Here is an 18,108-nt window from a genome sequence, read left to right as displayed (position 1 = left end):
TATTCAAGGAAGTATGTCTATTTTAAGTTTCACATTTGTACTTTAAAAATTGCATTAAATTGTCTTCAAAGTTCACCAAATAATTTTTCTAATTATGTGCCTCAGATATTTTGTATGCCTTTTAATCAGGCAGTTACCAAACTTGATAAATCAGTATAAGTTGATCTACATTGCACTCATAGTGCTCTATATAAATCCTGAGGCACACTACAAATGATGGCACTGTTTATAAACATGTTTAATTCCCTAAGTGTCTCTGAGTAGCATGTATGCAGAATTTTCAGCATGCCAGTGAGATACTTAGACCAAAAATACTTACTTCAGAACAGCTGTTCAGCACAGTCAAGGTTTAACCATCAATTTCATGTTTCATAGTAAAATAAAGGTTGGGTAGGAAATCCAACTAGACACGCTTGACTGAGGGCAGCTACTGTATGTGGTAGAGCTTAATTATCTATTTGTAAAAGGGAAATTATCTATTTTCAGCTTGGTATTACTCTTCTTCTTATTATTATTAGTATTATTATTATACAACTAATTTTGCATAAATGATTAGAGACTGTATGAATAGGCTGATACTATCCACCAATAACACAGCAATTGCATCTGAAGCTTGTTAAGCAGCTCACCAGTGTTCAGTAAAGGTGACTTTGAATGAAGAGAGACGAGATCTGCTGGTGCCGATCCAAGAACGGCAAAATGGAATAAATGACTACCTCAGCAACTACTGTTGACCCTCCAGCTGCATCTATTAATGTTTGGCACATGGCCTGCGAACCCTTTTAAGCCTAACAACCAGCAATCAAAATCTGGGTATGCTCAATCCCTTTGGTCCTTTGCTTTGTGGGCTCTTGAATCTCGTGTTTAGTTTCTCCATACGAGGGTACAAGCAAATACGTCCTCTGTTTCAACACAATTGGTATTTTTGTACTGCATTTTGGAGGGCAATGTAAAATGTGCAGTGTACAACTTGGCATTGCATTGTGGAATTTGTCCTTTGGGTTAATGTATTCTTTTGTTTGTACAGTATGTTTGAGATCGTTATTATGTACATGAAAGCAGCAAGTAGTGCTACAGCACTCCATGTTCAGATGAAATAGATGTATTTCTTAAATTCAGCTTTTACTCATTTTTGATAAGGCTGGATGGGGTGAGTACAAATCTATGCAATTTACTTTAAGAACACAGCACTAAATTAATTCTGATTCCCTCCGCCTTACCAATTTTGGGATTCCAGGCTCAGAATTTGGAAAAGTATATTGACTTTATGTGTACTTAGCTTGTGAGCATGCCAATTCAGAGGATTGCAATCGCAATTGCAAAGGAGCCCAAGAGAGAGATCAAAACAGTGGGGGAAGGAGAAAAGCAATCAGTTCATGTGCTCTGTTCCCCGACGCTCCTCTCTGCCTGAGCAAACACTACGAGCGGTCCGAAGGCGTGCCAGACGGATGTTCCGGATGTTTCTGTTGCAGGAGGGGACTCCGTCGTGAGCTCCGTGGCCCTGAGGATCGTGATGGGCAGCTGGTGGCTCTTCACCCTGATAGTCTGCTCCTCCTACACGGCCAACCTGGCAGCCTACCTCACCGTATCTCGCATGGACAACACCATACGGTAGGTTCTCGGGGACGGCCGGTCGCGCGCCGCGCCGCGCTACTTTACGGGAAGCATACGGCGCGTAAAGCAATCATGGCCACTGCACTCGGCGCTCCGGCACGAGCGCGGAATGCGGGCCAACTGCCTAAACTCCCTGGGGGCATGTGGTAAATCCATTCGGTTAAATAGCTTTCTGAGGTCTTCACTTGGTGTACGTTCCCTTATATGGTTCCTTTTATTTACATTTATATCTCCTGGCAATAAAGGTTTTTAGCATCTAATATTTTCTGCCATGTGAAGTGTTACTGACCCTTCGATACCTATTTCCCATTATTATGTCCGGGTAATTACTTTTTATATGTAGTTTATGGCGTTATTAACTAAAAGCATTAAATATCTGTAGCACTTTCACTGCCTATTATCTTATACAAAGGTCCTCTGGCAGTCATTGATTGTGGTACTGTTAAAGTGTTAGCGTGACACATGGGGAAGTACATAATCTTCTATATGGTACAGTATCCTGTATATAACACGTATAATATAAAGCTGAAGAAGAGTGTAAAGCCATACTCATATCAAACCCTTATTCAAATCCAATTATGCGTGGTTTGTATATTGTTCTGTAGTTGTAGACTGGTCTGATATTTCCATGTCTACTTAGTTCGAAAAAAGGCAGCCTTGCCAGATGAACTATAACCCACACAATTAGGTGTTCATGGTACAATGAGTTCAAACATTGTGTGTATTTACTCTTGGATCCTGACAGGCCTATAGAGCCGAGGACTGAAACACGGCTTTACATGAAAGCCCTGCCTCCCATGTCTCGTGCTGCATTAATTGGCCGCGTTTGCGCTCGGCGAAGGAAGCCAGAGCGCAAGCTTGCTGAATCCCATTCCTTTTTTAATGGAAGCGTTGTCATGGAGGGAGGTCTGTGGGGGGCCTTTTAATCCCGAATCCTTCTCTGGCAGTCCGACGGAATTGAGTCGACTGTGGCAGGTACTCCCGGCGCTCCGTAACACCCCGTGAGCGGCCCGTCGTCCTTGGGGAGCTGACGCGGTTCGCAGGCGCTATAAATCCAGGCCTGCTTTGTGCCCCTAGGCACATTTAAAAGCACACCGGTCTATCTGGGAAAGGAAATGTGTTCCGCGGCGGTCGTTAAAGGCCTCCGTGGGAGTTGTTGTCGCCAGCCATTGACCAGGTGTCAAAGTGGCGGTTGCGGCGCTAACAGCGTTCGTAGCTACCGGCAACGCAAAGCTTCCTCCCTGACAGCAGTGCGTCAGCCGCTAATTTTCACTCGCCGCGGTGACACGGAACAGGAACAGGAATTTTTTTGCGCTCGGCTTTCGGCAGCTGGTGCTGGATCCCCGGCCATAGCACGTTAGCTTGACCCCCACGGTGTGTGGGGCCACCGACACGATGAGCTCTCTTGATGAATCACAGCGCTAATGTGGTGTGAAATATATACTATCAGTGTCTCCCCACAGGAAGGCATAATGGTATTTGATTTTTAAGAACAGGGGTAGGCTTCTGAAAACTGTTTTTTTTTTTTTTTTTTTCCCCATTCTCCCCATTTTCCAGTTGCAGAACTGCCAACATGGTAATTACATGGCTACATAACAAAATAAATGCTGCTGACTGTATTCTCCAGGCGCTGCTTTACATAATTCGTCGAGGCCCTGAAAATTATAGCTCTACGAAACCATATTTGCCTACCCATGATTTAGGGTGTGTTTACAATTCACAGGACCGAAGCACTGCATCATTGCAATGTAACAGACAATGCTAATGTGCTATCAAAGGGGGAAAAAATGCATGCAATAAAGATATCATGGTATGCAATTGTTTCAAATGAATCAAATTAAGATGAAACCATTGCAATTTACTGCAATCTGTGCAGCATTGTGGAGGTAACGGGCGAGTGTGCAATTATGATACATCTAAAAGGTGTGATTTGTTCCAGGCTCCATGCAGTGGCTATACACAGCCAACAGGACCTACTGTATCACCCCTACAATTTTTGTAACGTAAGCAAGTCTCAGACTAGTTCAAGTACTGATAATTCCAAGGCATTCAAAGGTTTAGCCAAAGGAAAAAATATATCTGATGAATCTACTCTGAGTAATTGCAATGTGTAGCTATAAGTTTATTTCAAATAAAAGTAATTGAAGTTAACTTCATCAAATTAAATTTCATCGAGTTCATACAACTGTAATCTAACAAAGTTCCCATGACAACTACCAAGAAGCCAGTATATTTTAGTGGTAATATCAGAGCCTGCTGGGCACCATCACACCACTGGGTGATATGAATAAGCTATCAGGATGTGTAAAAAAATTCTGATGAAAATCCTACCATGAACAAGTGTGACTGAGCTCTTAGCCAGGCCTACCACTGCTGACATCCACTACAATTAGGTCAAGCGTCACATGTCCCATTGACTGTGTGTGTGCATTAAATAGCCGTGGTTGTGTGGCTGTTGCTATCCTGTTAGCTAGCTTACTTGCTTGCTTGGTGCAGTGTGGTGGTTAGTCGTCCAGTCTAATATATTTGGCATTTGACAGCATGAGACCAAAACTCAATGTTGGCCAGTACAGTCGGAAGACCATGCGTTTTGTCTTCTGATAGCCAGCTTTTCAGGTTAGCTAATAGTTGTTCATGGGTTAATTTAAACAATGGAAGTGCATTGCATTTGTTTGATATTGTATCATCACCCAGTGGTGTAAGCTATTCCTCACTGTACCCTATTTGGTGAGTGAGCTGGAGTGAAAAAGACATCTTGTTTTCCTCCTGACATGTCTCTGGTATATTTTATTATGGTGTGGCATTACTTTACACTATTATTAAACAATATGTTGTTCTCTGTGTCGGTTCCCTCTACTTGAAGATTCCAGTGCTCTGAGTTCAAAACAAAACATTTCCCCAAAGATATAATTTTTGTTCATTTCTTTTTCCTTTACCCTATCAGGCAGGTAGAATGTGTAAAATATCCATCAGCATGTCTATAGTGTGTATATTTATTTAGACGTTGGTTTATTAATCTGTTTATGCATTTATTGTTTTACAAAATAGCATTTAAAACATGCATGTATTGGTTATGGAGAGGGGGTAGGTTGAGAGGAAAGATGCTTGTACTGTAAGTCAAGTGGGATGAAGATGAAAGGCTATCTCACAGGGAAGGCAAATGTGTGCTTCGGAGATTCAAAGCAATTCTTGGCCGGGCATCAAAATTACAATTATCTCTTCATTCCTGCCTTTTAATCTCTTTCTCCCTCCATCCTCGATTACTGGTTTATGTCCGTCCAGCCAGCTTGTATGAGATTAATTTACATTCAGAGTCCGGCCCGCATCCACGCCTGCACTATGCAATGAGTGATTTGTCTGGTGGCCAGACCTGTGTCATTTTTTTTTTAAAAACACGTCCTGATGTGAAATATTTCAGGAATTCACCAGCAATTTTGACTAAGAGCGGTGATTTTCATGATTGCCATGTCTGAAATGCAAACATATTTGCCTTTCCACCTAATGGATTTTTGTATCTAAGTGCGGGGAAGTGAGAACTCTGTTGTCACAGATTTATTTTTACAGAATTCATGAAAATGAAGAACATGTGAGGTATGGCAAATGAGAAAGTGTGTGTGTGTGTGTACATACATGCGTGTGTGCGTACAGGATGGATGTGTTTGTGTGCGTGTGGCCTGTTGATTCTTTTCATGTGAATGCTTGTTCCTTAAACATAGTCATATTTACAAAGGGAAGGTTTTCCCGACTATGTGTTATAATCATGTTGTCCTAATTAGGCAGCATTGTATCGTGATACATCAGCTTGGTGCTGTCAGCCATGTAATAACCGGCAAATTTAGTTTAGTGCCTTGGTGCCATGTTTTAAGAATAATATTGAATATTTTTTTTATTGTTAAGGCAAACACCTACAGTGTTTACATGCAAACGGCCCCATTTTCTTTGTGTTCTTAAGTTCAAAAGGTAACTAATGAGCTTCTGTAATGATATTGCTTTTTTTTCATACACAGTTATTATTATTATTGTGATTATTATCATTATTAAAGCAACGCGCTCAAAGTGCTTTATAACCAGAAAGTGCAATTACAATGTAATAAAGTTTGTAAAATAAAAGTAAGAAAAGCCATTCAACAACTTGAAAACCTCAGAAATGTCATTGTAGAAAAGTATTGTATTGCAATACAAACAATTTGGTTTTTAATACTGACAGTAGTATTGACTGTGCCACGAGAGAGGATGTATTGATGTGTTCAAATGAGTACAATTATTATAAGAGAATTGTCTGCAAGTTGTGAGAGTCTAGAACAGATTGATCTCCAATACATTATTTTGCTTCCTGGAGGTACCTTTCTAAATAATAACAAGAATAGTACTGATTGTGTGTAAGGCATTTATGATGGGTAAGTAGGATGTATGATAAGAAACAGAATATAAATGAAGATTACAGAAAGCAAATAAAGTTTTGTTTTTTTAAATAGAATATCGTTTGTCACGTTTCTGTCTAAAGGTAACTAAATTATTTGTCTTTGTTAGGCTTTTTAAAATTATGCTGATTGAGTGATTCACTGTGTTGCTGTCTGGCAATTACTCTCTCCTGTCCTCCTTATTTATTTCCCCACTGTGGGGTAATAAAGTTGACTAACCAACAAATCTTATTTACATTTTTACACCCATATAACTCTATCCCATCCCTGTCACACTTGCCTGGTGTTACATATATTGTATTGAGTTGTTGCTTGGTGGCAAATCACCGAATGAGAAAATTGCCAAATTTTTCATAGTATGGGCTAAGGGGCCTATTTGGTTCTTGGTGCGGCTGTTCCTGGCTGCACCGATAGCAGCCTTGCCTTTGTGATACACTTTCTTCTTAGTCCCAGCCCACCAGATGGATAGACCATGGTGCCCCTGGGGCCAGGGGAAGGCCAGAATACCAAAATAACATGGCGATTGTTCGCCCTCCCCTCCTTCCACCATCCAAACAGGGGGTTTGCTCATGCTAATGATGTGTGCATATAGAATTCAGAACTTCAGAGTTTTACTTGTCCCTGTTATTTTAAAAAATGAATTTCTTTTCCCGAACCAGATACCATAAAATCAATGCTTTTTTTTCTTTTTTATTGTTTCCACTCTCACCATCTCAATATGCATTTATGAAATTATGCCTTGGCATACATTACTGCAAGTCATACACTCAGTATGTGGAACAAAGAATCTGTTTACATTAATAGTATTCCTTTTATGCTATTACATGTCCTTCTAGTAGGGAATGGGTGGTATTTTATTCTACGTCAAGCAAGCACAGTCCTGTATGGTAGGCATATCTGATACATGGTCTTAATGCTTTGATGTTTAATTTTATATAGTTCACTTTGATTCATGGAATTCATAACCCTGCTTTTTCCTATAGCAATGTGCCCTGCTGAGACAATACACAGTTTATCCAGTTCTTAGCGTTGCTTCCATTTTAAGGATATTCATAGGGTACCACATACCGTTTTATCTCTTGCAAAATAAAAACAAAGTGCATTGAATATTGCATATGCAATATTAAATGTTTAATGTTCCATCCTAAAAAAGCCATTACGCTAGAACAAAATCACCGCAGTTCTGTCACAGAAACACTGCCGGTCCGTGCCAGAATCACAGCGGTAAATAATCCTTCATGTTTCTGCCTGCACACAGAAATCCAGTTTAAAATACTTAAAACCAATGCATAAAATCACAGAAGTATGCTGAGACATCCCCTTCAAAGCAAACTTCTCTCATATAGACACAGGGCATATACTGAGTCTGCTTGTGATATTCCAACCTGCTTCGTTTCTCTCTGGATGGCAATAGCTTCACTTCCCCTCTGACAGCTTTAATATTTTTAATATAAAAACTAAAATGTGGGTACTTGGATTGGCACTGTCTTGGTTACTTGGTTTCACTCAAAAGCGATCTATCTCCTGAAATCTATTTTTTATGACTAGTACTGCAAAAAAAAAAAAAAATCATAATTTTTGTTTATTTTGCAAAAAATAAAGCTGAAGTTTTGACTAAAATTTCCTATCTGGCTGAGGATTCACATACTCATTTTTGTGTATCATTAAAGCTCTATGCACCACAGAAACTCCTTTAACACAAGAATGGCCATGTTATATGCTACCTATATTTTTACAGTCATATGTTAAACAGTCATTCCACCATGTAATACCTGTTATCATTTTTGTATTTAGGTATATTATAGAATATATAACATGCTTTTAAAACATTTTTTTAAATGAAAATCTAGTATGTTCATGTAAAACTGTACACAATGGTTCAGTTTATGACAGTTAATAAAAACTGATATATACAGTATATATATTGAGTTATTGGACCATGTTACACAAGAGAGGGTGATATTCTTTGAAATTACATGCATTTTCCTGTTTTAAACTGAAACTCTGAATGCTGGCATATCAGCCATTGCAAAGTCATCTGGCTATCACAAACATATCAGATTAATATCTAAAATATCCATCAATACGCATTGCCTGGGCCAATTGAAAACGTACTCTAAAATGGAAATTATATCATGTAAAGTGAACTATCCCTTTAAAAAAATAATAATTGTGATAGTGTTGGGAGCTGTGCGACTGAGCACATGTGTGACTGAGCACACGTATTTAGACCATTATGTGGATCAAGAAATCCATCACTATCTGATATTGTACTTTAGAAGGTGGCTAAAGGTGATCTGAGAGAGATAATTCAGATAACTCCTAAATGATGCTAAATGGCCTCTCCTGTCAAGGCACCGTTCCAGTGTGTGGATGAGCCACACAGTCTGGCATCAAATTCTTGGATCAGGGTCCATTAGGTGCCCGAAGTCGATTTGCTCAACCTGGAAAGCCTCAGAAGTATATGAGCAGAGCAGTCCCAAATGAATAGTGAAGGTTGCCGCCACGACTGTGGCTGGTGAATATGATTGGACATTCCAATTTGGGATAAATATGAGAGAGAGAAGAGCATGTTTCAAAAGAAACTACATAATTGGTGGAGCTATTACTGTATGTGTTATCAATAAGTAATAGCTGCAGTCATTATGGCCACCATTTATTGGACTAGAGACCATTTCCCTCTGCACACTTTTTGAGTCACAACAATACTGTAAGTGTGACTCAAAAAGCCCCGCCCCGACTACCAAGCAACAGTGCCATTTACATTCGGCCCTGTACCAATACTCTTTTTATATGAAGCCTATCACACTGGTTATGCGGTTCATAAACTCTCCCTCACCTCTCACTAGATAAAGGTGTTCTGTTTCCCTCCACATTATTCTTTCTCAATGCGATGATTCAAACTTCTTCCAAGACTGAAATGCCTTTCCGAGTGTCAACTGATGTCGTTTTACTCACATATGAGAGCATGCACAATCAATACATAGGTTGCACTACACAAAGGCTCAAATAAAGTATGCCATCGAAAGGATCAATGAAGAAAGCACTTTCATAATATAAAAGGCACAGCACCATTTTATCTAAATTACCAAATTGCTTCAACTGGTATGAACTTTTCTGAAAGCAAAAAACCTAATGTCATAGTAAATTTGCTTATGACCAAGTACTTTGAAACTTGGGCAGAGTTTAGTATCAGCTGCATTGTGTGGTAAGGCATTACAATTTTTCAGTCCTGTGGGAAAGTATACCTTTCAGATACAGATAGGACTAAAGCCATCATTTGTCATAGTGTTTGCTTTAGACATATCTGGGTTAGTTGCCTGTCTTGCTGATGTATTTCTGGATGAGTCATAACCCGAGGGCAATTAACTTTAAATATTGTCATTGTAGCAGTGTGCTGTGATCGTTTTCTCCTGTCAAGGTCAGGGAGGGCAGACAGATGTCTTGTTTACAGTGCCATCTAGGTTAAGAGGTAGAATTAAAAAGCTGCCGCTTCGCTTTGTGACGTGTAGACGGTCACATATTTCCTGCTGAGTGAACGTGAAAGATTCGTGATTTGAGAATTCCATTTGGGTGTTTTATGCCCCGCCCCCTTTATCTCCCCATTTTGCTGAAGCATTTATGCTGCAAGAAGCCACTGCTTCTCATCACGAGAAAGTTCACAAGTCGGCTTCACAATGACATGAGTCAGTGGACGACACTTAACGTGTAGCTTAATGGGTGGATTTGAAGGCCAGACTTGCAGGCCTGATCGACCAACAGGTGTCACTGGTGCGTAAAGAGATATTGCCGTCGTGACTGAATTGATCCCACCCACCCTTGAGTGACGCTAGAGCCAATGAGGCCTTGCCAGAATTCATGTTCTAGGATTGTCTCTTAACGAGATGAGCCTCCCAGCACCTCACCACACCACCCGGCCCCCCACTGAGGAGTTCTTATTGTCTCACTATTACCGTATTAAATATGGTGGACTTCGAAATGTTGTTGAGGCTAATGTTCTATCGAGATGAATGAGCTGTTTTGTTCATTCTTTTTGTACTTAATTATGTGTTTGTTTGTTTATTCATATGCAGTCAGATCCTTAATCCTCAATTATGTATGCTAGTGGCTGTTTTGACATTCTGCACTTTAATGGAGTGTAGACATAATAATAAGTAAAGCCAGGGGGACTAATATGGAACCAGCTGCATACTATGCAAAAAAAAATGAATGAGTAATTATCCAGTATGCAGTTTTATGGAGGTTACAATATCAAGTTATTCATTTAATCTGCATCCTGTGGTTCATTCACAAAATCAAAATCCAATAGAGCATTGTGGTATTGGAACCTTTGTCAGGTAATTGAGAGTAAGGCTCTCGTAATTACACAAATTAATGCTTCTCGTTTTTTCTCTCTCTTTTTTAATGTAGAGAGATTTTATGTATTATCTCGCATTTTTTCCATGTGGCTTCCAGCTAGGTAGTTTTACATAACATTTGTTGGGTTTGTTTCATTCTATGAAAAAATGAAATAAAGAATAATCTTAGACGGTGGTACAGTTGTTCTGTGTAGAATGAAGTCAAACATGTAGGCAATACAGACAACGTATAATGAAGTGTATAGCCAGGGCCGATTCTAGGAATAAACAACATAGTCAATGCCAACTACCCACCCGCAGTCCACAATCGCAAAACCCCCCACCTCCATTCAATAATTGAACCCCACCCCAGGTAAGATATAACTCAAAAGCGGGCCTCCAAAGGAACTTTTTCTTAAGGCTTCCAATAGTTTAGAGCTGGCGCTGTGCATACTTATCTTCTGCTGTATGTATTTAGGGTGTATGACTGTAGTAGTGGACGTTGAAATACATAAAAAAAGTATAATGTTATTATGGCAGACAATTATGAATTGAATTCATTAATTATCAAAACAATGATTAAACCTTCCACAAAAACATTTGGCTGAGATAAATATGTTCACATCACAAATACATGCAATACATCAAAATAATGGTATGATGATTAATGCAATAGGAAACATCAACAGTGTAGAGCACCTTTATATAAACTCAATTATGAGTTGTTACAATGGATGTTGAATGAGTTAACAAATTGGATTCTATTATTCTTGTTATTAATTAAGAGTCTGTGGAGGCTTTATACGTAGGAACGCTACAATCTGGTCTCCTGAAAAGATATGGAAGGTTGTTATTGGGAATGTTTGGACACCACGCACCTGTAATAATCCATGTAATAACAACAAATCATGTAATAATTATGTAATCATGCAATAATTTTGGCTCCATTTGAGATGCAGAGGCGAGCAAACAGAGCACACAATTCAATCAACATTTGTCAACAGATTTCATGATTCGTGATTAAATTAGCAAAAGCAGCTCGGTGAGTTCAGCAGTCAGCTAAAAGAACGTACCAAACTGTGTTTGCCTTTATAAAATTTTTTTTAAAAATGACGCTCGCATTTACTTGAGTCCAAGCGAGTGACGAATGTTGATTGAACCCAGGCCCAGATTTCCCCATCGCTCTCCCAAGCGCTACAAATGACTCTGTGTCAGTCAACGGGCAGGCGCTTTGGACTCGCTGGTGAAAAAGCAGGAGACACTGTGCCAGTGGGGTCTACGGCATATGGCATCACTGCATCTCCTGACAGCCTCTTAATCATTCAGAGAGGAAAGGGAATAAAGACGTCCGGGGGAGCAAAGTTCATTGACCCGAACCATTAAGGCAAACAAATGGGACCGCTGGGTGCTCCTGAATGATCTCATCAATAATAAACCGGAGGGCTTCTCTTCTCCTTTCGGACATAGATAGAAGATGGTCATCCCTCTGTTATGGCTTCCGCACAGTGCCTCGAATGCGTCATTGTGTTCCAGTGTGAGCCATGGTGTTGGTGGCTGAAATGTGTATGCATCACGCCAACAGAACCGATTATGTTCAGCCCTGACAATTATCTCTTTTTCTGACTGAATACATGATAGATGTTCTTTTGTTCATTTTAACCTATCTTGAATTAGCACAAGACACATTACTGGAATTTAATACAGCGAACATGACTGAGTTGACATAACAAACCTCATTCCTTGTGTTCCCCATCTCCCATTCCTCACCCCAACAGAGACTATTGAATTATATAAGTTGTGTGGTTGCAAAGGCTACAAATAAGTATCCCCAGATACCATCAGGTGGTGAAAGGGAAGAACTAAAGCAGCAATCAGTCCATCTAAAAAATGTATACTCTATCTGTGGGATACATATTTCGATTTGAAGAACCCACCTCTGTGGAGGGTATCATTTTGAGAACCCTTTTGTTTGTGTTTTTTATAAGGGAACATGATTTGTATTGATATGTTCAACTGTCCATGGACCACATGTTCAGTTTAATCCAGCCCTGACTAAGTAGGGCTTGAGTGTAACTAACTGTAAAATTGCACTGTCCTCAGTTGTGACTGTGGTAAAAAGGGTGCGGTATTTCCTTAGTTGTTTCAAAAAGTGACTGTGTCAGTATAAAACAATATTATCCTAACTGATTGATAGACCTGATATTTTACAGTATATGCTTGATTTAAATTCACTGAAGTGCTGTAATTAAAAGTAACAAAATTCTATCTGCTCATCTTACCTGATAATGAAAACTGGAATAGACCTTTTAATGCTGCAAGGAAAGATAATGTTGACATGCTTTACATAGAACATTGCATAGCCATAGTTTTACAGGTATTCCGAGTGGTGCACTTAGAAACAGAAAACTGCCTTTTTTAAAACATTACTATTTTTATATTAGCTTTCTTTTTAAGTATCAAGAAGTAACAGAAGAACTTTACTGTTCAGTGTGCTTCATTTATTTCCATTAGAGTTTACTATTCAAAGGAAGACAGCCTATTGTATGAAGTACTCACACCGGTAATGAATAGATTAATTAACTCTCGTAACTTAATCAGAAATCTTTCACGGTGTTTTATGGCGTTTTATGTTGCTCCACCTCATAGATCTCTTCATTTTATCTTCCTTGCATAATCAATGCTGTCTCCATTTTTTTGAGTTAATTGAAAGTTGTTAATGTTCTTTTCTCAAATTACTTTGCCCATTGTTTAATGGATAGGCGATATAAAAGGAAGATTCAATGGCACATGACTGTCAAGACGTAGTGTTCCTCCCCCTACATGGGTTTGTTCAGATAGAAAAGACAATGCCACAGACGCACTGTGATGTTTATCAGTCTACAAATTGCAGCTTTAATTTGAGTGAAGTTCTGCTTCTGCCTTCTTTTAGCAACAAAACTAATGGTATGTGAACCTATAATTTGATTTCATGCTTTGCTTTGCCTTTGGTTCTCCATTCTTCTCGCAAATTTTCTGTAATATATGTTGTTTAATATTTGTTCCTGAAGCTCTGAACATAATTGCATCATATTTCCATGAACAGGAATGTCTCGCCAAGCACCCATTTCACAACTTTTTTTCTGTTAAACACTGCTCTGTGACAATTTAAACGTATCCCGGATTGCTTGAGAATCAAGTGTTAGAAAGTGTTACTCTCACGTAACAATGTGTGCTATCACATTCTACCTGCAGTCTTATAACAGAAATAATTGCCTTAGTGTGGCAATTAGTTTAATGTGGATATTTATGTCTTTGTGTCTATGTGTTTGCTTTATCGCCTATTAAATTATGCACAGCATATAATGGGTCGTTGGTTGCTGCTTCTCCGATGCTCCTCAAAAGCTCAGACCTAATTTCTCTGAAGCTGTCCTTCCCCCATGGTGCAGACCAGCATGTGGGTAAATAGGCTGGTTAATTGTCCTTCTGTAGCAGGTGGACCACATGCCAGCGTGTTTCGATGCCACAACGCGTCAATAGCTCTTCCTCCGGAATAAATTTCTTTTTTTCTTTTTTTTTCCTTCTGGTTGGTTCACCAGGACCTTCCAGGACTTGTCCAAACAGATGGACCTGGCCTATGGAACGGTGAGGGATTCTGCTGTGTATGACTACTTTAAGGCCAAGGGCACCAACCCCCTGGAGCAGGACAGCACATTCGCTGAGCTCTGGAGAACCATCAGCAAGAACAACGGTCATGACTACTCTGTATCCAGTCCTTCGGAGGGCATCCGTAAGGTAGGACATCCGCAAAGTCCAACTTGTCCAAGAACAACATTGCACAATGCATGTATACTATCAGTCCCTGCATTATCTATACCTGCTTATTCCTGCTCATGGTCGTGGGGGGTGCCGGAGCCTATCCCAGCATGCATTCTGCAAGAGGCAGAAATACACCATGGACAGGTCGTCAATCTATCGCAGGGCTGCACGTATACTACTCTTCCGCAAACTACACATTTGGGCAAAAAACAAAGAATAAAGAAAGCATAATTTTGAAACTGAAAAACTGTTGAATTGGTACAAATACAACACGGTGCAGCATTAACATCAAATTAAGTATCATGGACAAATAAATTGCAAGCATGCACTCAGAAAATTTAAATTCTAATTTAACTGAAAATAAATGATGTATAACATGCCCTTTAAGAATGAAATGATGGTGATGCCTAATGGTAATTAATCCTAATTCTTAAAATCAATTAATTGGTAAATCTGTAAAACCTCTCTATTCAACAGTTTTTTTCAGGCATGATTACATGCTGAAATTAACTGAGCATTAGTCCACTTGCTTGCTTCTGTAATCACATTGTATATTAAAAAATATTAGTCATGCCAAATTCTGAACAGTTGCATTTATCAATGAGCTTTTTCTGAATGTTTATCTATATCAGTGGATTGATTTAATTGTGTAAATGCCATATTGTGGAATTATACCAGTTAATCTCATAAGCAGTCTTTGATGAAGGGATCAAGCAAATTAATACATCATCAATACATTAGGAATTAGTATAAAGACCACAAGATTAATTTCACTGCTCATAACAGTGGATGTCTTAGTATAATGTTTGCCACCCAGTTCACCACCCTTTTCTACTCTCTTGTGAACAATTTTGGTTTCTAACATTGAACTTTAGATAAATTGTCAAATGACCTTCTCTGCTGAAATGAGAACAGAAGTCCTATTTTTAAATGTACTACAAATTACTGGTTGTAATTACAGTTGTCACACCACCATCAAGAACAGCTTGTCATTTAATTACTGGAGCACAGCATTGTGACAATATCACAAGAACACATTATAATTAAAAGCATAATCTACCCATAAACACTACAAGGCCAAAAGTATGTGGATACCTGACATCCAACATCTCATCGAAAATGATGAGAATTAATATGAAGTTGGTCCACCCTTTGTTGCTATAACAACCTCCACTCTACTGGGAAGGCTTCATACTAGATGTTGGAACATTGCTGCAGGGATTTTCTTCCATTCTGCCAGAAGAGCATTAGTGAGGTTGGGCACTGATTGGGAGATTAAGCCAGGCTCACAGTTGGGTTTCCAATTGACTCCAAAGGTGTAGAATGGGGTTGAGGTCAGGGCTCTGTGCAGGCGAGTCAAGTTCTCCATTGCCCCACCCCCACCCCCCATCCCTCAGGGGCATTTCCCAAACCCAAACTGTCGGCACACATTTGGAAACACAGAATCGTGTAGAATGTCATTGCATTAAGATTTGCCTTCACTGGACACTAAGGGGCCTAGCCCAAACCATGAAAAACAGCCCCAGACCAAGGGGTGTCGATATACTTAATACTGTGTATTTCAAACTTAAGGCCATTTTGGTGCAAAAAGTTGTTACTTGAGTGAATGCACTTTTAGAACAGTTGGGTTTTATCAACAGTTACCACATACAGCTTAAATATGTATGGCACTGTATCCAAAAATTTGCGTCCTTTATGTGACTTACTACGCATAGCTGATACAAACTTCCTGAAAATACCTTGTTATTTCCTTGTCTTACTGTATGCAACAGCAAGAAGTGAGCAAAAAAAAAAGCTAATTCACACTCTAACAGTAAGTATTCCCAAAGTAAATTAATAAATTCAGCAAAATACAGGAGCGTTGTGAGATTATTTGTCACTCTTCTCATTGTTTACATATAGAGAACACATTGCACCATCAACATGGTTTGGCACTACAGAAGGCACCTAGAGAATCCATAATACAGTGTGTGGGTTTCTTAATGAATAGAGGCAGAGGGACTGTTTTAGAAGCAGCCATTTGTGAAGACATCAAACTATGTTATAGCAATTGTGTCGCTTTGCAGAAAGCCATATCTAGCACATATTGTATAGCTTACATTTGCTCTCCTTTTTTTAAACGTAAATGAATATCAACTCAAACAACCTTTTAACAGATTGAAAGTCCGCCTCTTAAAACTGTTCTATGAATCCCTCACCACAAATTTGCCTCTCTCATAGATTTGCGCATCTTTACAACAGATATGACAGCACTGGTTCCTTTTCAGTGTGGTGCTTGTGTGTAACAATATGTTTTAATATTTTTTTCCAAGATGTATACTTGTACTTTTTTCCAGGGTATACTTGTTTTCATCCTATAATGTGATACTTTTTACTGCTACATATGAGCAGTAAAAAGCCATCTGGTAAATGGCTGAATGTAAAAGGACTGATGTGTCCCCCTGCAGGCGAAGAAGGGGCCCTACGCCTTCCTGTGGGACATGGCCGTGGTGGAGTACGCGGCGCTGACGGACGACGACTGCTCCATCACCGTGACGGGCAACAGCGTGAGCAGCAAGGGCTACGGGATCGCAATGCAGCATGGGAGCCCGTACCGGGACCTCTTCTCGCAGAAGTGAGTTCTCTCGCCCGCAGGACTCTCGGCGAATCTGTAATCTTTTCTCCTACACCTGTCTGCCTTCCTGCTACTCTTATTTTCCCTCCTCGGTCTGCTCGTCTTGACTGTGCCTCTTTCTGTTGCTCTTCACCGAGTTATTTTTGATCTCCTGCATGGCCAGGCTGTTGTCTGCAGTTCCGCTGCCTCCTCAAACTGGCAGTGCTCACAGATTTTTTGCAGAATTTCTGTTTACTTTCCTTTGTCTCCCTACTTTGGGATTAGTATTTTTTTTTTTTCATCTCAAATCAATACCATGCCATGCACACCTGAAGCTTGGCTTTACCTGAGTCCTTTACTGATGCAATATGCTCCAGGCCAGTGACTATATTCAGTTATACAATAATATGTATTTGTATAATACTGGAAAAATGATCTCAACAAAAAAAACAAAAAACATTTCCCATGTAAAAACTAGTCAAGTTACTCTCACAAAGTACTGTATATTCTCTATACATCTGTAAAAAATATCTTTAAACAAATCTTTCTCTATGACAAATTATCAATATGAAAATGATTCCAAGTTACAAGTAAGTTTTCAGTAATATGATTCACAGGAACTATAGAAGTTATACCCCAAAGTAATAATGCCTCTGCCTTCCTACATTCATTCAGGTGACTTGACTTGACTTCAAATTTTTTGTGGGAAAGCGTGAAAAGGCTCAGTGCTATATACATAATAGGGGCACATCCTGCAAAGGTGTAACTTGCCAGATGGTATACCTGCCATCCAAATACCTCCTATTCTATCCAGACATCTTTTTTTATATATTGCTGTCAGCATATAATGACAGTCAGGTCTTTGTATATGCCTCCTTTATATGAAAAAATATTACATTCCAAGCCACTGAAACTTCAGAATCCCTCTTCAAATAAGTTTTAAAAAAAATGTTTTTTATTTTTTTACAGCAGCTTTTCAGATGTCGCTAGACTAAGTAAATATGTCACTGTCATATCAGGAACATACCATCAGCATATCAGTACAAGCCATGCTGTACTTTGAAATTGATCCCCTTGCTCTGAGGCTCTTAGTATTCAAATAGTTTACTTGTGAATTCCAGCGCTGACTAGCCACTGATGATTGGGGTTAGCATGTTAATATTTCCCGAAAGAGCTCATAATAATCCAGCTCCAGATGTACTCAACACCAGGTGGCATTAAACCGGGTTTCTTAATGGGGTGATTCATTGCATTTTTGCTTCATATAATTGAACATATCGACAAGCTGACGCTTTGGATGTGTAATGACATGAATTAGGATTGCTCATTATCCAAAAACCTTCTTCAT

General features: G+C 39.3%; 1 protein-coding gene across 5 annotated transcripts in view; it reads left to right on the top strand.

The window, feature by feature from the left end:
* The window catches only part of grid1b (glutamate receptor, ionotropic, delta 1b), a 310,051-nt gene that overhangs the window by 276,873 nt on the left and 15,070 nt on the right, over window positions 1–18,108 (top strand). For all 5 annotated transcript variants that reach the window (XM_064320650.1, XM_064320654.1, XM_064320651.1 and 2 more), the window contains 3 exons: window positions 1,473–1,611; window positions 13,948–14,143; window positions 16,615–16,781. In XM_064320650.1, the coding sequence (XP_064176720.1) occupies window positions 1,473–1,611; window positions 13,948–14,143; window positions 16,615–16,781 (502 nt within the window). The remainder of the gene's footprint in view (window positions 1–1,472; window positions 1,612–13,947; window positions 14,144–16,614; window positions 16,782–18,108) is intronic.

This window comes from Anguilla rostrata, chromosome 2 (assembly GCF_018555375.3).
Source record: "Anguilla rostrata isolate EN2019 chromosome 2, ASM1855537v3, whole genome shotgun sequence".
NCBI lineage: Eukaryota > Metazoa > Chordata > Actinopteri > Anguilliformes > Anguillidae > Anguilla > Anguilla rostrata.
This window is presented reverse-complemented; position numbering and strand designations above follow the sequence as displayed.